Genomic DNA, 27,778 nt, shown 5'->3' on the forward strand with positions numbered 1-27,778 from the left:
CTTTTGGAAACGCTGGGTCGGAAACGTAAGGAAGGTTTTGCTCATGCGATGGATGCTATGCAGTGACAAAAGCAAGCAGACCACTGCTCCCGGCAGCAGCCACGGCCACCTGTCACACCGACGTTGTACACAGCGATCGTCTGTACCAGGGAGGGGTGCCGTTTCTGGGAGAGCACAGGCGGGAGCCTTCTGGGGTGTTGGTGATGTCATCATTCGCGGCCTGGGGGGCTAATGGGTGTCTTTATTTTGTGATAATCAACTGTACGATTATGATTGTGCATTTTCCTGCACGTATGCCTTATGTATAAATATCTAGATGGTTTCTGGGGCGCCTGGGTGGCTCGGTAGGTTAAGCTTCCAACTCTTCATCTCAGCTCATGTCATGATCTCACGGTTTGTGAGTTCAAGCCCTGCGTCAGGCTTCTGTGCTGACACCACGGAGCCTGCTTACAATTTCCTCTCTCTCTCTCTCTCTCTCTCTCCCTCTCTCTCTGCCCCTCCCCTGTTAGTGCACACGCTCTCTCAAAATATATCAGCTTAAAAAAATATCTAGACAGTTTCTGTGTGGTATCATAGGCATGATGGTGGTGCCCAGTACACGGCCTGGCATGTATAAAATGCTCAATAAATTTTTGTTAAATGCATGACAATAATCTTCATTAACTAGTCATGCTGTCAACTACCATTTATTGAGCCCTCCCTATGCACCAGGCACTGCTCTCAACGACTTTTATGTATTAACTCACTGATACCTCATAAAAACCCTATGAGGTATATACTGTTATTCTCATTTTGTAGATGAGGAGCCTGAAGCACAGAGAGGTCAAGGAACTTACCTGAAGCCACACAGCTAGGTGTGCCTGAAGGTGGGGCCCTGCTGCAGGGCTCTGCATCCTTCCCCCCCCTTTCTTTTTTAATGTTTTATTTTATTTTTTGAGAGACAGAGCATGAGCAGGGGAGGGGCAGAGAGAGAGGGAGACACAGAATCCAAAGCAGGCTCCAGGCTCCTAGCTGTCAGCACAGAGCCCTATGCCGGGCTCGAACCCATGAATGCGCGATCATGATCATCCAGGCGCCCCTGGATCCCTCCCTTTAACCTCTTCACCCAACTAGTCAGCCTTCCCAAGACCAGTTATGAAATGAACCCTCTTAAGGACACGAACACCAAATCCAACTTGTGTTACTGGACCACTGAGGCATAAAAGCGGTTCTGTTCCCTCAGTGACCTGGGCATTTAGATGAGCATTTGGAGGGGTCACCCAAAGCTCTCGCCAGGCAAGGGTTTGGTTACACAGCAGTCGCTTCTCTGGGGAGCTGTCACAGGCAGAGAATAGGGGGTGGGGCTGGGAGCCTGGGAGCTGTGCCCTGCAGGGTTCTTCGCGACTCACACAACCATGTGGGATCTGATTTAAGTATCTCTAGCAAATTAGGGCCCTTTGGCTCTTCAAACAGCAATTACTTGATGCATGAAACCAGCATCATTTTTCCCCCAGGGCCTTTGAGAAACTGTAAATATACCCCAGTTTTTTTAATTATCACGTGTGTGGGAAAAAAAATAGAATTTCTCTCACTCTGAGTGGTTTTTGTTGTAATCACAGGGTTCCTGGTATAAGTTTTAGTAAGGGGAAGTTTATTTTGATTTTTAGCAGGGTCTGAAGGCGGGTGGAACCCAGGCTGGGGCCAGGGCCTAGGGAAGGATGCAGCAGTTTGGGGGCTCGGCCCCTAGGTGGAGCCACAGAGCTTCAGACACAGCGCCCAGGGGCCACCGGGCTTACAAAGGAAGGGAACTCTCACCTCTAAAGGCACTTTGAAGGGGCGCCTGGGTGGCGCAGTCGGTTAAGCGTCCGCGTCCGACTTCAGCCAGGTCACGATCTCGTGGTCCTTGAGTTCGAGCCCCGCGTCAGGCTCTGGGCTGATGGCTCGGAGCCTGTTTCCGATTCTGTGTCTCCCTCTCTCTCTGCCCCTCCCCTGTTCATGCTCTGCCTCTTTCTTTCCCCCCCCCAAAAAAAAATTAAAAAGAAAAATAAAGGCACTTTGAAGATCACCTCTCACCAACACTCTAATACAGGCACCCGGACAAGGCTATAATTCTAGATTTACAGTTTGACCTACTTACGAGTCGAAGGGATGATTTCTAAATGCTTCACTTGGAAAGTGCATCTCTTGTCTATTCTAAACCCTTGGGTGTTTTTCTTCTCCGTGTAAGGACCAATTTGTTCTTTGCTTGCCCTCTTGGATTATGGGTCCTGCTTTCAAACCGGTGGTTTATCAGGTCTGGGCTTCCTCAGAGTGGCTCACTGTGGGGTCAGAGCCCCAGGGCTTGATCTTACAGGTGTTAGGAGTGGGGTGGGTACCAGTGAGGTCTCTAAGCAGCCTCTGTAGTCCTCCCTGAGACGGAGGCCATGCTTCAGCCTTTGTAGGTTTCCTGCTGGCAACAGATGGAGGGGCTTGTCCACTCAATGCAGTAGACAAGATGCTACTGAATATAGACAAGTTGCTAGAATCACGAAGGGTCCAGCATCTCTTAGGAAGAAAAACAAATCTTTAGTAAAACAGCTAAATATTGGGACACCTGGGTGGCCCAGTCAATTGAGTGTCTCACTTTGGCTCAGGTCATGAACTCGAGGTTCGTGAGTTCGAGCCCTGCTTCATATCCTTTTTTCTTCCCTCTCTGCCCCTCCCCCGCGTGTCCTCTCTTTCTCAAAAATAAATAAACATTAAGACAACAACAACAACAGCAGCTAGACGTCATTGACATTAGAAGGAGACAGAGGGCGCAGAGGGGCCAGGTGGCCCCTTCCAGGCTGCATCTGGTGCCTGACCCCGAAAAGGACATGGTGAGCCCTGGAGAATCCAGCACTGTCCTTTTCTTGTACTGGTGCCTGCTTGAACTACTCGGGGTCTTCTTCTGGGACCCCAGTTAGAGCGCTCTGGCCCAAGGCAGACGGAATCCCATCTGGTCAAATCATCCCCGGAGCCCCCAGGACCTCGGGACAACTGGGCTTCACAAGATGGTTCACGAAAACTTAAGCTGACCTTTTCTCTTGTGCCACATCCTATTCCAAGTGCCTTATGGTATCAACTTATTCCTTCCTTCCAACAACCAGCGGGGCAGTTGCTGTCGATTCCCCGTGTCTCCTAACAAGAGAGCCAGGGCACAGATGCGTCAGGAGACAATGCGAGGCCGCAGGGGGCTCATGCAGCACGGCCTGGGGCCCTTGCTCCTAAGCCTACATCCCCCTCTCTCTGATTAGCCTCCCTCCTCTGCAACTCATCTCCCACCCAGTCACAGAAGGTCCCTTGACTCTGGCAGTCTGCCGGGGCTCCCCAAGGGTGAGCTTCATGTGACTTCTGGACAAAGGCTCGCAGAAAGGTCTCTGCGTTTACTCACAGGGCCTGCTCTCCCATGTGAAGGAGGCAATGGCAGTGACATCGATACATGGTGCTAAGTGCACTTCCCGGGAGCCCTTCTCTGGGGGTCTATAGCCAGCCCCCAGTCTGTTACCCCGCCTCTGCCTCACCCCTTTCCAGGCGCAGGTCAGGTGAATGGTGATCAAGGACACACGGACAGTTTCAGGGGCATGCACCCGGTGTTTCTTTGGCCCCTTCTCTTTCACAGCTCTGAGTGATAAATTCATGCTTACACCGGAGTCAAATCTTCAGTTTAAGACATGGTATTCAGGGGCACCTGGGCGGCTCAGTCGGTTAAGCGTCCGACTCTTGACTTCTGCTCAGGTCGCGATCTCACGGTTCCTGTGATGGAGCCCTACATCGGGCTCTGTGCTGGCTGTGCAGAGCCTGCTTGGGATTCTCTCTCTCTGCCTCTCCCTGACTTGTGCTGTCTCTGTCTCTCTCAAGATAAATAAATGCATATTAAAAACAAAATATCAAACTCACATTTACAGCATAAAAAAATAACGATCCCGTATACCATCACCCCGGTCAGGAGAAGAAACGTGAATACCGCCCCCACTCACCTCGTTCCCTGTGACCCTCCTTGATGACAACACTCTCTTACCACCTGTTTATATTTTCCTAACAGAGCTGTTTTTTTATTCTTAGCAAATTCCCGTTATGCAATACAGCGCTTTCGACTATAGTCACCACGTTACGCATTAGATTCTGAGACCTTATTCGCCTTACAGATAAAAGCTTGCACCATTTTACCAACCTCTTCCCCTTTCCTCTAAGCCCCAGCCCTGGCAACCACGTTTCTACTCTCTGTTCCTAAGAGTTCAACATTTTTTTTTTTTTTTTACAGGATTCTACCTGAATCGTACCGTGCGGTATTTATGTTTCTCTGTCTGTCTGGCTTATTTCACTTAGCATAATGCTCTCCAGGTTCATCTATGTTGTTGCAAATGGCAAGATTTCCTTCATTTTTTTTTTTTTTTTTTTTGCTTTTTTTTTTTAATTTTTTTTTCAACGTTTATTTATTTTTGGGACAGAGAGAGACAGAGCATGAACGGGGGAGGGGCAGAGAGAGAGGGAGACACAGAATCGGAAACAGGCTCCAGGCTCTGAGCCATCAGCCCAGAGCCTGACGCGGGGCTCGAACTCACAGACCGTGAGATCGTGACCTGGCTGAAGTCGGACGCTTAACCGACTGCGCCACCCAGGCGCCCCTAAAGGCTGAATAGTATTCCATCGTGTGTGTGTGTGTGTATAAAATTATAATATATAATTTATATATATTGAATTTTCCTGATCCTGTCCATCCATTGATGGACACTTAGGCTGTTTCAATGTGAATCATGCTACAATGAGCACTACAGCACAGATACCTTTTCGAGATGGTGGTCTCATTTCCTTTGGACATATACCCAGAAGTGGGCTTGCTGGTTTATAAGGTAGTTCTCTTTTTCACTTCTTGAGGAGCTGCCATATGGTTTTCCACAGTGGCTGTACCCATTTGCATTCCTAGTAACAGTGTCAAAGGTTTCCCTTTTCTCCACATCTTCGCCAACCCTTACCCTTTTGGGACTGGCACGAATAGAGTATTCGCTATTTGCATGAATGGCTTGATCCTGTACGTTCTTTGGGATCTTTCTTCTTTCCCCCCACATTGTGATTCGTCGTGTGCAACTGAAGTTCGTGGGTTTCCACGGCTACTCAGTATGGCGCTGATGAGCGTGCTGCAATCCACTGATCTGGTGTACTGCTGACGGGCATTTGAGTTCCAGTTTGGGGTTATCACAAACAGTGCCGCTGTGAATCCTTTTTGAAGCCCTTCTGGGTGACCTCACGCTCAATACACTGGAGATGTACCCAGTAGTGGAGTTTCTGGGTCAAAGACTATGGCAGTTTCAAGCTTTAGCAATTATTTTTGGTTGTTATTCTCCAAAGAGTCCGCCTAACTCACGTTTCCACCATTGGTGTATGAGGGTCCCCATTGCTTCATATCCAATACTCCCTACTGACTTGAAAAAAATAATAAAACAGTCGCGGGGCGCCTGGGTGGCTCAGTCGGTTAAGCGGCTGACTTTGGCTCAGGTCATGATCTCACGGTCCGTGAGTTCAAGCCCCGCGTCGGGCTCTGTGCTGACGGCTCAGAGCCTGGAGCCTGTTTCAGATTCTGTGTCTCCCTCTCTCTGACCCTCCCCTGTTCATGCTCTGTCTCTCCCTGTCTCAAAAATAAATAAACGTTAAAAAAATTTTTGAAAAAAATAAGAAAACAGTCGAGAGGTTAGATGGTAATAGTACAAAAATACATCCATGGAACGCGAAGGTCTAACCCCCCCTTTCCTCAAAGGTTACCAGTGTCAATAGTTTCCTAAATATCTTTCCATAAAAATTTTCAGAAATTATTTAAATAATATATGTAAGGTTTTTTTATTAAAAATGTTTAAGTGTTTATTTTTGAGAGAGAGAGAGAGAGAGAGAGGACAAGTGGGGGAGAGGGCAGAGAGAGAGAGGGAGACACAGAATCTGAAGCAGGCTCCAGGCTCTGAGCCATCAGCACACAGCCCCACGTGGGGCTCAAACTCACAGACTGTGAGATCATGACCTGAGCCAAAGTCAGATGCTTAACCCACAGAGCCACTCGGGCACCCCTGTAAGTTTTTTTTTTTTTTAATGACAATTTGTGGATACTATTTCTAGTCCAAAGAAAGAGCAGGGAAATGAAATAGAATGAATTAAATACCTGAGGTAGTTCAACTCGTTGCTGTTGGTAAACCTCTGTCGAGTCAATCATCTGTAAAATATTTCCTGAGCACCTGTTATGTGCTAAGCACTCTTCTAGGAGCTTGGGATACAGCAATGAAAAACATGGTTGGCAGAGACAAAATAAATAGATGAGTAAATTGGGGTAACTGGGTGGCTCAGTCGGTTAAGTGTCTGACTTTGGCTCGGGTCATGATCTTGCAGTCTGTGAACCCAAGCCCCGCGTCGGGCTCTGTGCTGACCGCTCGGAGCCTGGAGTCTGTTTCAGATTCTGTGTCTCCCTCTCTCTCTCACCCTCCCCTGTTCATGCTCTGTCTCTCTCTGTCTCAAAAATAAATAAAATGTTAAAAAAAAATTAAAAAAAAAACTGTCTTACTCACTTATTAAAAAAAAATAGATGAGGGGCGCCTGGGTGGCTCAGTTGGTTAAGCGGCTGACTTCAGCTCAGGTCATGATCTCGCAGTCCGTGAGTTCGAGCCCCGCATCGGGCTCTGTGCTGACAGCTCAGAGCCTGGAGCCTGTTTCAGATTCTGTGTCTCCCTCTCTCTGACCCTCCCCTGTTCGTGCTCTGTCTCTCTCTGTCTCAAAAATAAATAAACGTTAAAAAAATAGATGAGTAAAATATATATTAAGTGGCATTAAGAGCTAAGGGGAAAATTAAGCCAGGGAGAGAGTAGGGACTACTGAGGAACTCAGCTTTTGACAGGTGGCCAGGGAAGGCCTTATTTACAGGTGATATTTTAGTAAAGACCAAGGAAGTGAGGGCTGAAGCTTGGGGGTGCCTGAGGAAAGAGGCGTTAGGTGTAGTCAAGGACCCTCTGAGGGGTCACGGCGGTGGGGACCACGCAAGCACGGGGAGAGAGGAGATGAGGACATCTGGACAGAGGTGTGGACAATGCTTGGAATGCTACAGGGAGACAGGGCACATTCTAGACTTACTTTCCTTGTTTAATGTTTTCTAATGTTTATTTATTTTTGAGGCGAGACCGAGTGTGAGCGGGGGAGGGGCAGGAAGAATCTGAAGCAGGCTCCACGCTCTGAGCTGTCAGCACAGAGCCCGATACGGGGCTCGAACTCACTAACCATGAAATCATGACCTAAGACGAAGTCAGACGCTTAACTGGCTTGCCTAGACTTGCTCTGGATGCAGAGCTGGCAGGATTTGCGGATGGGTTGGATGAGGGATGGGAGAGAAACGAGTCACAGGTGACTCCCCAGTTGTTAGCTTGAACAATTGGAAAAAAGAAACTGTAGTGGGGAAGACTGGGAGAAGCAGTCTCAGGGGGAGTGGGAGATGCCTAGAACACCACTGGGGTGATGTGAGGTCCAGGCATGAGGAGTCTAGTGAGTCTAGGAGTCTAGGCGAGAGTCTAGAATTCGGGGGAGAGTTCTGGGCATCCCACATGGCAGAACTAGCAGGGCAGACCCAGCAAAGTGGCCAGAAAAGTAGTAGCGTGGGGTGTCTTGGAAGGCAAGGAGTTCACGTTTCGAGAGAGATGACTTCTGACAACAGATTACTGGATTTAACAACTTGGGAAGGAATTAGTGACCTTGACAAACTGAGCTGTAGAGACAAAACCCAGGGATGGAATGGGTTCAGAAGAGAATGGGAGGGGGGTATAGAGGACAGAGGGTGTATATATAAACAGCTTTTCTGAGAAGTTTTGCCCCGAAAGACAGGGACGGAAATGGCTCAACAGCTTGAGAAAATAGGGACAAACCTGACGTGGGAAGGAGGGAGGCTGTAAGGTGAAAGACCAGGGTAAATCCACCAGCACTGTAGTAAAGCTAACTGGTAATGGCTTTGCTAAGGGATTGCCCCCCACCTCCCCCCACTGCTGACCTTGAACACTGGGCAACAGCATATACAACTGGCAATGACATACAAGTGGTTAATCCTGGAGCACCATTTTCTCTACAGAAGCAGGACACAACAATATCTGGGCTGAAAGGTCATGTTCCCTGGCTCCCTCTGCTACAAGAAGAGCTGTCACATGGAGAGTGTTGACAGATGCTGTCTTTGGGCCAAAGCTTAGCCACACCCTTTTCCAAAGGTACAGATGTTGTCCCAGATCTCTTTTTTTGTCTCCCTCTGGGAGGGACCAGTCTATTTAATCCTGAACCATTCAGCCCATTCCCTAGTCTAGGAATATGGTTCAGCAGGTGGTCACAGTCAGGTTTCTTGTGTCCCAGATTTGTCTCCAAATCAGATTTTTTGAGGTTTTCGAAGAACAAAAGGTATCCAACTTCATGGGAATGCTCCCACCTATACAAAAAGGGCAGGGCCCCAGTAAAGACTTGTTCCATTGCATTGACCGTCTGGGAAGACTGGAGAGACAGGACATTTGAGTAGGAAAGGTGAGAACAAAAAGGAAGGAAGGCCCTAAATTATTGATGTGTTGGGCCCCTTACATTCATTACCTCATTTCTCCTGGGGAAGGTCAGGTAAATATTACCCCCAATTAACCGGTAAGGAAACTGCCTTGCCTAAGGGTCCAAATCTGGTTTATTGCTGCTAGGTCCCATCCTAAGAAATCTATCCCCTTTGGGACCCATCCTGGGACGACGTGGTGGTTAAATAGGCTTGGTGACCCTTGGTGCTTGCATCAATTTAACTCACGCTAGAAAACAAAATTTCTAATGCAATCGTCTTAAAACATAGATGTGATCCGGACTGTCCCCTCTATTCCAAGGACTTAGACATGAGCTGGGCTGCCTCTAGGGTCTGATAATGCAGGACTGACCAGGATGAGACAGGATTCCTTCAGAGCTATTTAGTTTAGTATAAATGGGTTTTCAAATCTCACTGAAGAGCCTATTTTGTGGGCTTTATTTGATTTTTAAAAATCTGACTACAAAAGCAATTTATGTTCACGGTTAACAAATGTGGAAAAGGCACATCTTATACGGAGTAAAAAGCTCTCTGCAATTCTGGCACACAGATGTAATCACCTTTTCCCTCTTCGGTGTGTGTTAAGCCTATTTTGCAACCCAGACTTGACCTGGGCTGTGCAACAGAACAGCTCACCATCTTTAGGGCGCCCTACCGCCGCCCGCACTAACACCCCCAAGCAAAAGCTCAGGGCTTCCAGGAAATCCTGCACCAAGCTCGAGGCGGTCTGCAGCGGACCGCGTAGGCAGATTCCCTGCCTGCAGCCGGCGGTGTAGGCCATCCCGGGTCCTTGGTCGTCTGCAGCCCAGCTCGCCGGCTCCTGACTCCGGGTTCTGCGCACCCACGTGCCCTCCCAGCACAATACCCAGCAGCTCCGCCATAAATGCTCGTTTACGGGGGGTGGGGGGACCTCCAATTTCCCGTCAGGGGCTGATTCGAGAGTGCAAGCCCCGGAGGCGGACCCCCGCAGGCCTTCCTGCCGCACTCCAGCCCCAGGGCCTCCGAGCCCGGGCTCGCCCACCTCGCGGGGCGCTGTATCCGCCACCGCCCAGCGTCGGCTGCCGGGACGGCCCCTCCCCCCCGCGGACACGCGCGGCGCGGGGCGAGGCTGATCCACGCGGCTGCCGCGCTCGGCACCGCCCAACAGTCGCCGAACCTTCTGGAAGCGGCTCCCCGCCGCGCCCCACCGCCGCCAGAACCGGACGCCCTGGGCGCCGGCGGCGGCCCGAGGGGCGGGGCGCGCAGGGGCGGGGCCTGCGCAAGAGACCGCATTCGATTCGCCGCCGGCCCCCAGGTCCCGCCCTTCCGACGCGCAGGCCCCGCCTCCACCCTCCCCCTCTATGGCGCCGCCCGGGCTCATTCATTCCGCGCCAGGCCTGCCAGACACCTGCGTTCTCTTTCAGTCGTTCGCCGACGCCGCCAGCATGTCGGGCCCCGCCGCGGAGACCCCGTCCGCCATCCAGATCTGCCGGTAAGCGGGGCTCGCGGAGCGGCGAGCAGCCCGGACGCCGAGTCAGCGCCCGGGCCTCCCCGGCCCGCCCCAGCCCGCCCTGCCCCCCGCCCCAGCCCGCGACCCGGCCCGGCTTCTCCGACTCGCCGCCCTCCCGCCGAGGCCTGGATGCTCCTCAAGGCCCGCAGCGCCGGTGGCCTGAGGCGCATCCCGGGGACGGCGCCGCGGCCACGCAGGCCGTTTGCGGGAGGAATCGGCGCGGCGCCGTCCCCGGGCGGGGTCGATGCGCATCCCTGGCGCTCCGCCCCGCCCCGCCCGGTGCCCGAGCGCGCCGGAGCCCCTGCCGGGGTCCCGCTGAGCCCCCTAATCCGAGGGCGTTCTCCGGGCGGTGGTGCATCGCCTGCCGGATCCCCTGAGAGGTGGGGTGCAGATTACCAGCTTGCCAGGCGAGCCCCTCGGTGGGTACCGGAGTGGGCGGAGGCTGCAGAGATACAGTCCCTTTCCTGTCTGCCTCGGCTTTTTCGGGGAGTCGGTGTTAACGGAGGAGCAGAAAATACCCATCCCCTCGAAAGGTTAATTGCTCCATAGAGCCTGGTAGCATCTTACACAATGGGAGCAACGGGTTGTTCTTCGCAGCGGACCACCCCCGGCCTTCCTCCACGGGCCATGGGTAGATAGAAGCCCCCAGAGGAAGCTGGAGATCGTGAGCTGGCTCGTTTCCCACTGGAGCGGGGAGGGCCGCCTCAAGGTTACTCTTCATTACCTTGGACAGAATCGGAAGCAGGCACGCTAGTATTTGAGCATGAGCTGAGTAAGGGCAAGTCTGGGAAGGCCTCACTAGGACTGGGGCCTGCAGCCGGGCCTAGTCTGCCTGACACACCACTAAGAATGAGCTGCTTCCTGGTTTGGGGTAGGTTCCTCAGATTTGGAGGTTGGGCATCACACCGACCTTGGGTCCCACCCACCAGGTTGGTTTCCTGTGGATGGTGACATCTCCCTGGAAAAGACAACAACTGGATGTGTAGTAAGTGTTGGATTCTTGGGGTGCCTTGACTCCACCCCTACTTCTGACGCCATCAGAAGCCTTTCCTAACCTCAAGGTCAGTTTTGAGCGTTCTTAGGGAGAGGAGATCTTTAAGGGGAACCTTGCTCTGTTCCCTTTGTTATTGGCTGTGTGGCAGTCATGGCCCCACTAACTATAAGTTCCTGGCAAAATGATAGAAGCAACTGACTTTGGGAAACAGGCGGGCCTGGAGTCAGGGTCTTGGATCAGGCTCTGCCTCGTATTGGCCAAGTGACCTTGGCAATCATGGTTTACAAAGGGCTTGCGTATCTCTCTTCTCATTCGGTTTGCCCAACTTACCTGGGAGAAAGGATGGCAGGGGTCTCACCGCTGTGAAGAGAGGAAGGAAACTGAGGTTCTGGGAGACCCAATGTCTCTGTAAGGTCATCCAGCCACAAGAGCCTGAGGGCAGCCCCTGCCAGGTCTTCTGTCTCCAGACCCGTGTACTTTCCACTGCGCTCACCCGAAAAAGAAGATACTGATTTCAGTCTACACGTGGAAGGCCAGGCTTTTATTTACTTCATGAGGATGATGAATAGCCAGTCTATACATATCATCTTTCTTTAACCAGCTTCTAGCAGTTAATAGTTCTTGGATAGTTTTAGACGCTTCCCGTGTGTGCACAAGCATATGTGTGTGTGCTTTTTGTTACCCATGGTGTGTACAGGGCTGCCTGTGGCACATTCACAATCGCATATTGTCTCTGAGTAGTCTTGGGACAGGTGGGCAGGATGCCTGGCTGAGGTGAGCCTCAGGTGCCCAGCATGACTGCCAAAGGGAGTGTGGGTGGGGCTGTGACAACGGCCGTGGTCACAAGGGCTTGGCCCACAGAAACCCCAGGGTACTGGAGAGTGGACATACGAGGGTGGGGAGCCCTTTAAGGACATCTGAGCTGACACCCCATGTTGAAAGAGGAGCCTCCTGCCCTAGGACAGCCAAGCCCATGAATTTAACAAGTTTTACTGGATGCCTCCAAAGAGCAAAGCGCCACGGAGGGACACCCACCTGGAAAATTCGGTCCTCATCTTCTGGGGTCCACAGTTCAGCAGAGAAGGAGGCCCAAACCTCTACCATCCTAGATAATTAAGAGTGGTCACATGCTCTTGGTGTGGAAGGCAATGTCGAAGAGATAGGGGCCCTGAAGGCTGGGGAAGGCAGTGGTTAGAACCAGCCCTGGAGTCCGACAAGGAAAACGTAATTTGCTAACTAAACGTTAATTGGCATTACTGAAATGAATTCAGCCTCTGCCCCTTTGGAAGCTGCCTGACCTTTCCGTGTCCCCATTTTCTCATGGGTTGTTCTGAGTGTTAAAGAAAGTGTATCCAGTGCTTGGCAGAGTGGCCGGCACCTTGTAAGTAAATGAAAGCTCTTTTTTGTCCAAAAAGTGGGACACTGGCCCAAGAGGCTAAGGGGCCTGGATTCGAATCTTAGCTCTGCCTCTTGTAGGTGAGCTGCTTTCGGCTTCTGCGTGTTCCGTAACCTTGCTGGGCCTCAGCTTCCTTATTTGTGAATTGGAGATGATAATGCCTGTGTCAGGGTGGCTGTAGGGATTACAATCTTTGCCATAGTGCTGGGCAGTTATAAAAGTGGCCTTGTAAAGGGCGTATGAGCTCACAAAGAGAACAGTTTATCTTTGAGGGCCTGAACTTTGGACAGTCAGGCCACGGTAGGGTGCTGTCCTCCTCCCGCCTTTGATCCGGCCCTAAGATGCAGGTTCCAGGACAGCATTTAAAGTTCAGAAGAACAGGAGTACCTGGGTGGCTCAGTCGGTTGAGCGTCTGACTTTGGCTAAGGTCATGATCTCATGGTCCGTGAGTTTGAGCCCCATGTCGGGCTCTGTGCTGACAGCTCAGAACCTGGAGCCTGCTTCAGATTCTGTGTCTCCCTCTCTCTTTGACCTTCCCCCGTTCATGCTCTCTCTCTGTGTCAAAAATAAATAAACATTAACAAAATTTTTTTTAAGTTCAGAAGAACATTTTTCCTATGACTATTTTGGTTATTTCCTTTTTTTTTTTTTTAAATGTTTATTTATTTTGAGAGAAAGAGGGAGAGAGAGACTATCCCAAGCAGGCCCTGCACTGTCAGCATAGCCCAGCACGGGGCTCCATCTTGTGGAACATGACCTGAGCCCAAATCAAGAGTCAGAAGCCTACCAACTGAGCCACCAAGGTGTCCTCTTTTGGCTTATTTTTAACTAATGTTAATTAAATTTTGCTTAAGTTACACTTTTCCTTGTTGGACTCAAGAGTTCTAGAATGTCAGACTCGGAAGGAGCCCCAGTCCAGCTGTGTCATGTTATAGATGCAGAAAACGAGGCTCTCAGGGGTTGAAGACTTGGTCAAGGGCACACCTCGGACCATGACCAGGAGCTGAAGGCTGTTGGTGGAGTACTCCCTGCCAGGTGTCCCCACTGCTACGATTTGTCCACCGCTTACTCAAGCTTCAGTTTATATTTGGTTGTGAGGCTTAATCGTGGCATCAGTGCGGGCCCCTAGTAGAAGCCTCCGAGGCTTTGTTGAAAAAACGGCTGAAGGACATGCCACGTAACAGGTTGTTGGAGAGCAGGACTTTGTGGAGCAGTGATGGAGATGTCCAGGTCTGTGCAATATGGTGGCACAGTATACCAGTCACTGGCCATTGAGTGCTTGGGATGTGGCCAGATGTGGAGGAAGTGAATTTTTAATTGCATTCGTTTAGATGTATTTAAATGTAAACGTAGATAGCCTCCTGTGACTGGTGGCTACACTGTGGGACAGTGTAGTATGGAGAGGGATTTAAAAACTGGAATTTATGGCAGGCCTGTGAGAGGAAGGATTTCCTAAGGGTTTCAGGAGCTCTCTGGGAACCGCCTAGCTAATGGAGGCGGACTTTGGTTTAGACTTTGCCCAGGGCGGATAATCCAGGAATCCTCTATTTGTAGGTAAGTGTGTGAGGTCTACAAGGTATTTTGTTTGCATGCTGTTAGATACAGATCTACTAGGAAATGTATTGAGATTAGCGATTGCTTTGTTCACTGTAGTACTGACAAAGGACCTGGATTTTAGCATGTTAAGGGGTTAGAATTTTTTCCCCTTGAGCTCTGTCTTTGGGTTTACAGTGGAATTAAGGAAAACATCGAATCTGATTTAGGGAAACCACACTCTGAGCTAATATTCTGGAACATTCCATAAAACAATGCAGGCTGCTGACTCCTTTCTTGCTGGGATGTGGAGGCCCTAGGAAAAGGCACAGTTCTTGCAGCTCAGAGAGCCTGTGGTTGGGTCGGCCGTTCTCACCCACCGTCCAGCCTCCGTCTGTAAGGGGGCCTGGCAGCTTGGCATTGCCCTGGACGTGGCACCACAGCCCATCAGCTCCCGGGTTCCACTCAGGCCAGAAGTTGCTTTCTCCTGTTAACGTTAAGAATGAAGCTGTCAGAGGGGGCATCTGGATGGCTGAGTCACTTGCACGTCCGACTTCAGCTCAGGTCATGATCTCGCGGTTCATGAATTTGAGCCCCACATCGAGCTTGCTGCTGTCAGCGCCGAGCCCACTTTGGATCCTCTGTCCCCCTCTCTCTGCCCCTCCCCCGCCTGCACTCTCCCCCAAATAAATTAATATTAAAGAATGGAGCCGTCAGTCATTTTACCGGCAAAACTGGGTTTATTTAGGAATTGCAGGGCAAGGAAGCTTACAGCAAAACCCTCGGCGCCTGGAGAACAAAAGAGAGGAAAGCTCTTTTATAGAGGAGAGAGGGGACTTTCGGAGGGTTGTTACAAACACAAAGTCTGTGGGCGCAAACTGGGAGTTCAAAGGATAGTGGCTTCTCACTGGCCGAGTTGTGACTGTCTCTCACTGGCTCGGCTGTTGCCGGAGCGAGGGGAAACCCTTCTTCCTCCTGCAGGAGCGGGAAGTAGTAGCTAAAGCCATGTGGACTTGCAAGGAGCCGATTTTCCTGACTGGCCTGCAACCGATGCAGTGTGAGTGCGCCCCCTGCTGGCCCTGTGGCGCCACCCTAGAGGAGGTCTTTTACTGGTCTTCACCCTGTGGCGCGGCTTCTGCAAGGGGAGCCCAGCCTCCCGAAGACAGGGGTCTGCTTCCAGGTCCACTGTGTCTCCAGGTGTCCCAGGGAGGGGGATGAATTACATGGTCAGCCCACCTGGGGACAACCTACACCTGAGTAACTGAGGAAGCTTGTTACAAATGCACATTTTCTGTATGCAAATTACACTTAGGTAGAAAATCGACAAAAGTGCAGACTTTAAAGCATTTATGAGATATTTGGGGGAACTTGAATAGTCCTTTGAAACTTAAAATATATTAAGGAATTTCTGGTTTTTTTTAAAGGTGAGATCATTGTAGTTCTGCTTTTTTTTTAATTAATTTTTTTTTTTTCTGAATTTTGACAGAGCCTGCGGAGGTGGGGAGGGCTGGGGCAGAGAGAGGGAGAGAGAATCCCAAGCAGGCTCCACACTGTCAGCACTGAGCTGGACGCGGGGCTCGAACTCATGAACCGTGAGAGCACGATCTGAGCCGAAATCAAGAGTCAGGCGCTTAGCCAACTGAGTCACCCAGACACTTTTCAAAAAGCAATATGATGAAGTATAATGAACACATAATAAAATGCATCTCTTTTAAGTGTCCAGTTCACTGAGTTTTAGCAAATGTGTACATCCACATAATGACCACGACAGCTGTGACCTAGAACATTTCCATCACCCCCAAAAGTTCCCTCCTGCTCCTTCTCGGTCAGTCCCTACCCACCCCCCGATCCCTATAAACAGGGCTGCTTTCTCTCACTCTAGTTTCTGCCTTTTCTAGACTCTCATACGGATGGAATCATACGCTTAGCGCTGCGCTTGTGAGCACCACTGCTGTGCCTGCAGGGCTCGCTGCTGTTGCGTCCATTACCTGCAATATGTTTCTCTCTTCACCTGTCAGCGAACATCCGGGTCTTTCCGGCTCTTGGCGATTTGTGAATACAGTTCACAAATGCAGATTTCAAAACTTTCAGGACACCATCGAGGAAACTTGAGCACACTTCCTGGGTATTAATGATACTAAAGAATTGGTGTTGTGTGTCAGGTGGGATAATTGTTTTGTAGTTCTGTTTTGTGTGTGTGTGTGTGTGTGTGTGTGTGTGTGTGTGTGTGTGTGTTTTTGACATTTATTTATTTTTGAGAGAAAGAGAGCATGAGCGGGAGAGGGACAGAGAGAGAGGGAGACACAGAATCGGCAGCGGGCTCCAGGCTCTGAGGCTGTCAGCACAGAGCCCGGCCGGCACAGGGTTCGAACCCGTGAGTGGTGAGATTGTGACGCGAGCTGAAGTCGGATGCTCAACCAACCGAGCCACCCAGGCGCCCCTTGTAGTTCTGTTTTTAAATGGAGTCTTTATCTTTTTTTTTTTTTTTTTATATTTATTTTTGAGGGAGAGAGCGTGAGTAGGGAAGGGGTGAGAGAGAGACAGGGTGAAAGAGAGACAGAGAGAGAGGATCCTAAGCAGGTTCCACACTGTCAGCATAGAGCCCCACGGTGCCAGGGCTCGAACTAACAAACTGTGAGATCATGACCTGAGCCCAAACCAGAGTCTGGACACTTAACTGATTGAGCTCCCCAACCAGCTGAGCCACCCAGGCGCCCTGCCTGTAGTCTTTATCTTTCAGAGGCAATGCTAAGATATTTACGAATGCCAAGCTGTGATGTCACTCGTGTGGAGTGGAGGAGTGGGTGGGAACATATCATTTGAAACCAGAGTTGAGGGGCACCTGGGTGACTCAGTGGGTTGAGAGTCCAGCTTCAGCTCAAGTCATGAACTCACCGTTCATGAGTTCGAGCCCTGTGTCGGGCTCTCCGCACAGAGCCCACTTTGGATCCTCTGTCCTCTTCTCTCTCTGCCCCTCCCCCACTCTCAAAAATAAATAAAACGTTAAAAAAACTAAAAAAATATATAGTACATATTCACCAAGGCCATAACCGTTGGAGATCATCTCCTGATTGGCTACATCATTTTTACAAAAGTTTGACGGGCAGCAAAACACAAAAATACAAACAGAAGTAACCTAACAATTCCAAATTGTATAATGGGTCTAAACCAGGACTATAGGTCTGAAAGTAGCCAACTGAAAATATTTATTGGTACTTACTTTGACTTAGGGGAGAAAAATTCTCCCTACTGAGGCGAAGCCACAGTTACAGTTCTTCCTGGGAGTCCCTGCTGAGTGGCCCTGAGAGCAGAGTTGTGGGTCCCTCTGGAGTATGTGGGAAGAATTGGCAATGGCCTCCCCAGGACACTGGGGAGGATACGGTGCCGGTCTGAGCAGGATGCGATAGCTGGTGAACTTTTTGCAAAAATAGCAAAACTTTAAAGATGTATGAGAACAGTATCGTTCTCTCAAAAGAACTGTTTGGAAAAACAAATGTTATCCAATAAGACAGTCTGTAAGTTTGCGAGTTCAGTGACCATGGATTTGGATAAGAACCCAGAGTCAAATAATAGCCCAGGTCAAAGACTTTTGTGACTCCTGAACCTTTTACTCCTTTAGAAAAGGCAAGTGAAAAACTAATTTGCCTCGGGATCGTGATGAGGCTGTTTCTGAAAAGGGTCATAATCAAAAGGAGAGGTTTCGCCCTTTTGCAAGGGCTTGGGGGAATGTGGACAAGAGCATTTTCTTTCGAGAGAGAGAGTAGGAGCCAACGGCAAGGAAGAGGAACCCAGGCCTGGTCGGGACATCTCAGGAAAGCTGTCTCGGCGGATGTCCTCTGCTCCAACTCTGGGAAGTGTTTGCTTTCAGGCCAACAGGTGGCGTGCTGGGCCGGTCAGGGTGTGGTGCTTTCTCTAGATGAGTCGCGTGAGTCCAGGAGTCTATTCCTTGGCGTTTGGCGGCACAAGGGCATGTTAGCAGTACCTTGGAAGGGCTTTTCCAGCAAGTTGGAAGAGGCTTTGTGGAGGTGTCTCTTCCAACAGAATCTCCAGGTTGCAAGGTGTGATGCCTAAGGTCTTCATCTCCCGGAAACAGATGTTGAAAAGATTGCTGTACCAAAGCATGGCTATTTATTTTTATTTTTATGTTATTTATTTATTTATTTATTTATTTATTTATTTATTTATCATTTGCTATTATTTTTAAATTAATTAATTTTTAAATGTTTTAATTTATTTTTGAGAGAGCACCAGCGGGGGCGGGGCAGAGAGAAAGGGACAGAGGATCTGACGCAGTCTTCTTGCTGAAAGCAGTGAGCCTATGTGCGGCTTGAACTCATGAACTATGAGATCATGACCTGAGCCGAAGTCGGAGGCTCAACCGGCTGAGCCACCCAGGTGCCCCTATTTTTATGTTTTTTTTAAATTTTTATTTAAAAAATGTTTATTTATTTATTTTGAGAGAGAGGGCGTGAGCAGGGAAGGGGCAGAGAGAGAGGGAGAGAGAATCTCAATCAGGCTCCACACCATCAGCACAGAGCTGGTCGTGGGGCTCGAACTCACAAACTGTGAGATGGTGACCTGAGCTGAAACCAGCAAGAGTCAGACGATCAACCGACTGAGCCACCCAGGTGCCTCTAAAGAATTTTTTTTTTTGAGTAATCTCTCCCGCCAACACGGGGCTTGAACCCACAATGACAAGATCAAGAGGTGGACGTTCCACCGACGTGCCAGCCGGGCGCCCCGTACCAAAGCATGGTTATTTTTAATAGAAGCAATTAAACCTTTAAAATGTTGGAACGTGTCTCCTTTTGTCAACTATGGGTCAGAGGAGGCAGGGGCCAAGTGCATTAGATGTCCTGTGACTACCTTAGAGGGTGAGAGTCTACAAGTTCCAAAGGGGGTAGAGCTGGGATTTAGAAGGACTGATGGCAATGTTTTCGGCCAAGGACCTGGAAGGTCTATACAGATTTTTCCAGGTGAATCTTTGTGGTGTCGTTAGCGTGTTCAGCTAACCTTGAGGACTGAGGGTAGGATGCACGATAAAAGTGTGCTAAAACTAGCCAAACAACACAGACTTTTTGAGGCACCTGACCAGAAAAATGGGTTTCCCCATCACTACAAAGTTTGAGAGGAGTTAGCCAGGTAGGGATAATCTTTCTGAACAGGATTTCAAGGTGAGATGTATGAAATCCATAGTGCGAACAGATTTCCCTGGATTGCACTCTGGACAGGTGGGTAAGTGAAGTAGGCACTTTTTGCAGCCTTATTAATTTTTCTCCGCCAATGTTGGTTCACAAACACTATCATTTTGTCAGTAGACCAATGGTTCAATGCATGTATGGAGGCAAGCAGTGGGAAGTTTAGAATTTCTGGTAGGGCCAGATTGTTAATTCGGTTCGAACCAGAGTTCCCTCTCTTTATTGAGCCAACAATGAACAGATTTCCAGTCTTGTTTTGTTTTTCCCTCTCTGGGGCCAGTTGTTGGGTATCTCTTGTCGAATTTTGCAAATTATCACTTGGGACGACATCCCTTGGGACCGTGACGGATTTGGCTGTCGGTTTCCTTAAGAGCATCGTTTTTGGCAGAAATACTGCAAGGTGGTTTCCTTTGGTCTCCGGGGATGCCCAGGAGCCTCACTCGTAGGCAGAGCAGCCAGCAGCGCGGCACCTGATAAACTTTGGAGCCGGGAGCCAGTTTTTATCCCATTCCCAGTCGAGGTAAGGGAGCCTAACTGTTAGCCAACATCCCAAAGCCACGAGCTGCCCCAAAGGCGTGCTGTTGGCATAAATGTTTGTGGTTTCACCCTTGGCCAAAATACAAGGATGGCTGAAGCGGGTCCCCTGATTTTTTCTTCAGCGGCCTCAACTAACAGGGTAGTTAGTGGCAGGAATGGCCGTGAGGGGATATTCCCATGCCGTAGGGCCTGGTTGTTGGCTCTATACCCTGTGGGTCGATGACGGTCCCTGTGTTTTTGTGGATGAGTATTCCAAGGCATTCCATTCCCTCTCATTACATAGAGGAAAAGGGAAGTTAACAATTAGGGTAGCTGGGGCACCTGGGTGGTTCAGTTGGTTAAGCGTCTGACCCTCGATACCAGTTCAGGTCATGATCTCATAGTTCGTGAGTTGCAGCCTGGTATTGGGCTCATGATCTCATAGTTTGCGGAGTTGGGCTCCACTCTGACAGTCGGAGCTTGCCTGGGATGCTCTCTGCCCCTCCCCCACTCACACTCTCTTTCCCTCTCTCTCTCAAAGTAAATAAACTTTATAAAAAAAAGAGTTAGGATATCTGAGGGCGGGGGTCTTATTAAGCTTTTCCTTAAAGTCCCCAAAGCTATGTCTCCCTGACCTTTCATTTTTTTCCTTTTCACTTTTATACATGTAGTAAGCTCTATGCCCAATGTGGGGCTCGAACTCATAATCCCAAGGTCAGGAGTCGCGTGCTCTACCAACTCAGCCAGCTGGGAGCCCCTGATCTTTCATTTTTTAAGTAGGGCATATAGAGATTGAGCCGTAAGAGAGGTGTTTGGAACCCAATTTTGACTAGCCAGCCAATTCCAGAAAACTTTGTAATTGGTGCTTAGTTTTAGGTTTTGGGAAGTTCAGGAAGACTGCCTGATCCAAATGGAGTTCTTGTTCTGAGATCAGGTTTCCTAGAATCAAACCGGATTGGAGCAAACTGCAGTTTTTCTTCGGGGGATTTTCTGTCCCTTTAAGGCCAAAAGTTGTAGCAGGTAGATGCTGTCTTCTTGCGAAGAGGTTTGAGAAGGGCATCGGAGAACCAAATCATCTATGTATCATATTAAGTAGAGCCTACAGAAAACTTTATATCATCCAAGTCAGCTTTTAAGATCTTTGAAAAGTAAGGACCCTCTGGAACCCTGGGGCATTTCTGTCCAAGTGTGTTTATGCTCCCAAGTGAAAGTAAAGAGAATAGTGGCTATCCTTACCAACTGGAATACCAAAGATGCACCGCATGGATCAAATACGGTGAAAAACTGGCTTTCTCTGGGAACAGATGTCACTAGCGTGCAGTGGTGGGAGGGGCAGCAGGTGCCGAGGGATGACCACGTTACTTATTGCTCGGAAGTCCTAGACGAAAGTCCTGTAGAGGGCAAGTTGGAGTCCCTCATAGCAGCCAGTGGCTTGTGTCAAGAGCCCCTGTAGCTCCTTGGAGCCCAAAGTTGGGAATTAGGAGGACATTGGAAAGACCGGCTGGAGGGATGCGGTGCCCACAGCGCTTAGCGTGACAGCAGTTTTAATGTTTGTTTATTTTTGAGAGAGAGAGAGAGAGAGAGACACACACACACACACACACACACACACACACACGGAGTGTGAGTGGGGGAGGGGCAGAGAGAGAGAGAGAGACACAGAATCCGAAGGAGGCTCCAGGCTCCGAGGCATCAGCACAGAGCCTGATGTGGGGCTCAAACTCACGAACTGCGAGATCATCACCTGAGCCGAAGTGGGACGCTCAACCAACTGAGCCACCCAGGCGCCCCAACATGATAGCAGTTTTATCCCAATGTCCTGGCCCTTTGCAGAAATAGCCGAAACTAGGAGGTTTTGATGTTGTTTAGGGACTTCATTTGCTGGAATCGAAAACTGAGAATTTTAGTGGTTTATTAGGAGACTCATCACAGGTGTAAGTGAGCGGGTTTGCCAGACTAACTCAGTTGGGAGTGGACATGGTTTCCCATTCCATCCTGGTCCTTTTAACTAAAAGAAAAAAAAATCCCAGTTCAGCCCATTCATAAACATAGTTAAGTGCTTCCTGGGTGGATTCAACATCTAAGGGAAGACCAGAATTTTCTTTAAAGACAATTTGGAGTTGATTATAATAGTCATGAACAGGTTCATCAGGCTTTTGTGTGCAAGCCTGACTTCTGTTCCAGTCAACAGTTTTAGGAAAGGCTACTATACTTGCTCCCTGGAGATTTCCAGGAAGTGTTCTAGCATCTTGCCAGAGTTAGGGGTCTGTTTCTCTCTTTCCCTTTCAGGATGATCCCATTGGGCTAGTTTCATCCAGAGTTTGGCCTGGCCATCACCTATGAGCCATGTGGACTAATTGATATAACTCTGAGAAACTAGGTTGGCAAGTTTGAATACGTGTGTTAAATTCTTCAGCAAACCCGTGGAGGGGGAGGTCCTTCGTCTCTTTAGGAAACTCTTTAACTATGGCTCAAAATTCAAACTTAGTCTAGGGAATGTAAGAAATGTGGGGTTTATTTGGATCCTTATAGGATCCAAAGGAGACTTAGCTTTAAAGAGGTGCATTTTATTTTATTGTTATTTTAAAATATATTTTAAAATGTTTACTTATTTTGGAGGGGGAGGGGCAGAGAGAGAGAGAAAGAGAGAGAGAGAGAGAGAGAGAGAGAAAGAGAGAGGAGAATCCTAAGCAGGCTCCGTGCTGTCAGCACAGCCTGGTGTGGGGCTTGAACCCACAAACCTCAGCCGAAGTCAGGAGTCGGACACTCAACCAACTGAGACACCCAGGCCCAAAGAGGCATGTTTGAATAGGTTCAGGATAGGAAGAAGCAGGCAGAGAGTCAAAGGAAAATGGAAAATCGGCAAGGGAATTGGAATGGGGAAACTGAGGATGTAGAGGAGGTGAAGGTGGTACAGAAGGGAAGGAGGACGGTGGGCCTGGAGCGCGAGGTGTCTGCCGTGTGCCCTGAGACAAAGAGGACGGGGGTGGGGGGAGGAGGCCCCAGAAGCCTTTTTGTTTATGTATATATGTGTGTGTGTGTGTGTATATATATATATACACACACACACACACACACACACACACACACACACACATATATATAATTTAATTAATTTATGGAAACTGCACCCAGTGTGGGGCTTGCGCTCAGAACCCAGAGACCAAGAGTCGAAGGCTCCACTGAGCCAGCCAGGTGCCCTGAAGCCTCTTTGTCTTTAACTGTTCGTTTACCTCAGTCCAGAAAGTGTGTTTTGCAGAGGCAGTTCTGGATTCCTGATAATGTTTGGAACCTTCAGAATTCCAGTCCAGATAGACATCCCATTCAGTCATGACAGTTTTAGAGCCTGGCTATCCAGTTTAGTTTTGAGAAGCGTAAGTTTGTGGAGCTGAAAAGTTCCCCATAATGGCCACTGATGTTCTAAATTACTTTTGGTTAAGTTGGTCCATTTAAGGGGCGCCTGGGTGGCTCAGTTGGTTGAGCATCCTACTCCAGCTCCGGTCATGATCTCACGATCCATGGGTTTGAGCCCCCAAGTCAGGCTCTGTGCTGACAGCTCAGAGCCTGGAGCCTGCTTCGGATTCTGTGTCTCCCTCTCTCTCTGCCCCTCCCCTGCTTGAGCTGTCTCTCTCTCGTTCTCAAAAATACATACACATTAAAAAAAATAAAAAAAAAAAAAAGGTGGTCCATTTAATTAGAACTGTGCACGAGGAGGGACCATAGTTTCTATTTACTTATTTATTATTATTCTTTTTTTAAATTTTTTTTGGGGGGACCATAGTTTTTAAACATAAAACCAAGTGTATCCCAGAAACGGGGGATGGGCGTCCCCAGTTTTGATGCCTGGGATCCTGTTTCTTTTCTCTTTTCTTTTTTTTTTTAGTTTTTTTTTTTAATGTTTATTTATTTTTAAAAGAGAGAGATACAGTGGGCGAGCAGGGGGGCCAGAGAGAGAGGAAGACACAGAATCTGAAGCAGAAAGCAGAAAGCAAACATCCTACACAGCACGGTTCCAAACAGAAGTCCGACCAAAGTCCAAGTGAGAACTCTGAAAGGGCAAAGCCTTAAAATAGATCCTGAATACAGCCAGGAGAGCTCACACACAAAGAGAGTGGAGCTTGAAATCCAGGAGAAAACTTGCCCTTGCACTCCAGAGTCAGCAAGAAAGCCGTGACCCGTGTTGGCTTTGGGGGCACTGGCACCTTTGTGTCCACCACCCCCGGAGTTGTTGGGGGGTCGCCTCTGGATCCCACTTCTGATCACCAAAAAAATGGTAACCTTAGAAATAAGAAAAGTCAGCTATTTTATCAGCGAAAATGGGCTTATTTGGGAAGAGCAGAGAAATGCAAGTTGGGACAAGCAAGCTGTGGCAAAACCAACAAAGGCAAGTCCAACAAAGGAAAGGAATGTTATGGGGAGGGGGGAGGAGGTGGAGGAGGAGGAAGTTGGGAGGGGGGTTCTGAGTGAAAGTCCACTGGAGAAAAGCCAGAGCCCAGGGGGATGAGGGTTTCTCATTGGCTGGGTTGCAGGGGTGGTCAAGTTCTTGTGGAAGATGCAAGGTACAGGGTTTTCCGTGGAGGCACTTAGCTGATCCTTCTGTTGGAATCTGTAATTGTCATTGACGCCAAGTGCTGTAGCTTCCCCTTCTAGCTTCCCGACTCCACTCTGTGCCTTTTTTCTTTGTGAATGGTCACGCTGCTATCCCGCAGACAGGTGGTGGGCCTGTTGTCGCCTTCCTCCTTTGCTCAGGAGAGAGCCAAGCTCTATGACTTCAGGCCAAGTCATGAATTCCTTGCGTCACTGGGGTTGCAGAGAAGCATCCTGTGAGATGCTTCCGGAAGCAGAACTGCCAGTTTGACTGTGGACTCATGGGAGGAGGGGCAGCCCCAGGAGGAGGCTCGGGGAGAGGGACATCTGCATTCCTGTCTGGAGGGCTCTGGGTGGGTCAGGGCCCCTGGGGAGACGGGAGTGGGGGCTGCTAAGCCTTGTGCGGAGAACTGGGTGAACTGACCACTCACTGCAAGATGAAGCTGCTAGTCTACACCCTCCGCCTCCGCCTCCACCTCCGCGAGCTCAGCAGGCAGGCAGCCACCTGGGAGCATCTGGGGCCCAGGAGCTCCCAGCGTCCTGGGGAGAAATGCTGGGCTTCCGTCCAGGCTGTTGAAACCAGGTCTAATCTGCTGTCTCGACCCTGTATCACTGCAAGGTAGGATGACAAGGACATTTCTGTGCCCACAGCAGCGCCTTCTTTCCGCTGGTGTCCAGCGTGCAAGGCAGACTGGGCAGTCTGCCCTGGAGCCGTGGGCCACGTGACTCAGGATTTATTGTTGACGGTTTGGAGGGGCCATTGGAGCACCGGGTGTTCAGTGAACTGCTTGACTGAGCATGCCCACTAATGTGTTCATCCAAGTGGAAACCTAGCATGCTTCCCTGCCGGGGCCCAGTCAAAGCCCCCCCCCCCCCCCCCCCCCCAGGCTTTGTTGGAGGAGGTAGGCTTTCGGGATTGGTGGGCTCTGGGCTCTGGGCAGCTGGCACCTTTGAGGGAAGGAGGCAGGTGTGGAAATTGAAGCACCGCACGTGCCGACAGCTGTGCGCGTTCATCCCTCCCTGGGCACCTGCTGCCGAGGAGTCCGGGGCCGTGGGGGCATCTGCTGTCTCCGGGGGCAGGGGCTCAAGCTGCGATTTTTGGGCCAGAAGCTTACGCAGGGCAGCAGAGCTGTCCTCGCACGATGGGCTCATCTTCAGCAGCACAACGTTGTGCTGTTACCGTGGCCTTCCTATGTTTATTTCAAACTTTACAGAAACTTTGTTCGGTGAGTATATCACCCTCTACTTCGTACCGGCTTTATTTATCGAAACGTAATCCGTGTTCCATAGGACTCATCCACTGAAGGGTACAGTTTAGCCAGCAAAAATGGGTTTCTTTGGGAATAGCAGAGAATTACAACTCCAGACAAGCAAGCTTCTGTGAAACCGCTGGCAAGTCTGGAGAACAGAGGAACCTTTATAGAGGGAAGAGGTGGGCGGCCTGGGAGGGCTGTCCTTTGGAGCAAACTGGGAGTTGGAAGTGTAGCGGCTTCCCATTGGCTGAACTCTGACAGTCTCTCCTTGGCTGGGCTGTTGCTGGAGCTGGAGGAGAGCCTTTCTGGGGCCTGCCTGTGGTCAAGCAGGAGGGGTGTGGTGGGACCTGAGGATACCTCTCCTCCTGCTGGCTCTGTGGGGTGTGAGACCTCCCCCTGCTGGCCTCCCGACTCCATTACAAACGAGGCTTATGAATTGTTTTATTTAAAACAATTGTTTTATGTTTATTTTTTTATTTTTGAGAGAGAGAGAGAGAGAGAGAGAGAGCAGGGGAAGGGCAGAGAGAGAGGGAGACACAGAATCCAAAGCAGGCTCCAGGCCCCTAGCTGTCAGCACAGAGCCCGACACAGGGCTCGAACCCACGAACCGTGCGATCATGACCTGACCCGAATAAATATTTTTTTATTTTTTGTTCATTCAATTTTTATTAATTTTTACACCGCCTCCATCTATTTTTCTTTCTGGGCAAGTTCGGCTCTTCTGGACATTCCAGATAAGTGGAATCATGCAACATGGTGTTTTGTATCTGGCTTCTCTCACATAGCGTGATGTTTTCATCATGCGTGTATCCATGCTTCTTTGATAATAATTCAGCGTGCGGGGACATGCCACATTTTGCATGTCTATTTGCCAGCTGATGGACCTTGCCGTGTTTCCACCTTTCATCTATTATGCATAACGTTACTATGAATGTTCCTGTCCAAGCTGTTGTGTGGACGTGTGCGTTGATGTCTCTTGAATGTATACCTAGTGTGGCTTAATAAGACAAAGGTATTTAGTCTTTATCCCTGGGTCCTGGCACAGAGTTCCTCAGACACTTGAAATTCTTCCAGTGAGAGTGTATCTTTGGTATGCTGATGAGATGCGAGGTGGCCGGGAGCCCTTTAGATAGCTTCAGGATGGGGACTGGTGGCCAGCCTGGCGCAGGCTGCCTTACAGTGGTGGAACTTTCAGCCCCACCTCCTATCTGGGGATGGCGGTGGGGGGAGGGAGGCCTGGAGGTTGAGTTAATCACCAGTGCCTCCATCGTGACCCGGCCATAAAGACCCGGAACAGTGGAGTTGGGAGAGCTTCCGGGTTGCCGAACACATGGAGGTGTCGGAAGGGCAGCGTGCCTGACCCCACCCCACACCTTGTGCTATGCGCCTCTTCCATCCGGCTGTTCCTGAGCTGAATCCTTTACAACAGACCGGTAAATGTGAATAAAGCAAAGTTTGCCTGAGTCCTGTGAGCTGCTCCAGCAAATGATCCAACCGGAGGAGATTTTTGTGGGAACCCCAAAGTCTAGAGCCAGTTTGTCAGAAGTTCAGGCGGCCTGGGACTTGAGAGGGGCGTGGAAGCAGGGACAGCCTGGAGCCCTTGAACTTTGGATGGGGTCTGCGCTACCTCTGGGCTGTTAGAACTGTCAGAACTGCGTTGAATTGTAGGACACCCAGCTGGTGGTGCAGAAGAGAAGAACCCGCACCTTGGGGGTCAGAGGCCGTGTGAGTAGGAGTAGAATTGCTGGGTCATGCGCTTACTCTGTTCAACTTCCGGGGTGTTTTCCAACGGGGCTGTTTCTCCCCCTCCCCCAGCAGTGCGGGGGCGGTCCACATCCCCCTCCGTGCTGGGTATTTGCCTTTTGGATTGCAGCCGCCTATCTCCTTGTGGCTTAGATTTGAATTTCTCTGATGAGTAATGATGCTGAGTGCTTATCAGCCATTTGTACAGCTTGGCTGTTTTGTTTCTTTACCTGTTTTTCATTTGGCATATTTGTCTTTCTGTTACTGAGTTGTTAAGACTTCCTTCTGTATTCTACAGATAAGACCCTTCTCAGATACATGGTTTGCAGAGATTTTCTCCCATTCAGTCTTTTCGCTTTGGATGTTCTGTCTTAAAGCACAAACCTTTTTTTTTTTTTTTACTTTTGCATGTTTATTTAGAGAGAGAGCACACATGCTCGTGCATGAGTGGGGGAGGGGCAGAGAGAGAGAGGGAGACAGAGAATCTCAAGCAGGCCTCATGCCATCAGCAC

At 49.7% G+C, this 27,778-nt stretch overlaps 1 protein-coding gene across 2 annotated transcripts in view; it reads left to right on the plus strand.

The window, feature by feature from the left end:
* The first annotated feature begins 9,858 nt into the window (after positions 1–9,858).
* ACOT7 (acyl-CoA thioesterase 7) overlaps positions 9,859–27,778 on the plus strand; it is a 100,147-nt gene continuing 82,227 nt past the window's right edge. Inside the window, exon 1 of one of the 2 annotated variants that reach the window (XM_047872829.1) lies at positions 9,859–10,028. In XM_047872829.1, the coding sequence (XP_047728785.1) occupies positions 9,898–10,028 (131 nt within the window). In that variant the 5' untranslated portion in view covers positions 9,859–9,897. Of the gene's footprint in view, positions 10,029–24,621; positions 24,890–27,778 lie in introns of those variants that run through there. The other variant, XM_047872828.1, reaches the window with a different exon arrangement.

The sequence above is a fragment of the Prionailurus viverrinus genome, chromosome C1 (genome assembly GCF_022837055.1).
Source record: "Prionailurus viverrinus isolate Anna chromosome C1, UM_Priviv_1.0, whole genome shotgun sequence".
NCBI lineage: Eukaryota > Metazoa > Chordata > Mammalia > Carnivora > Felidae > Prionailurus > Prionailurus viverrinus.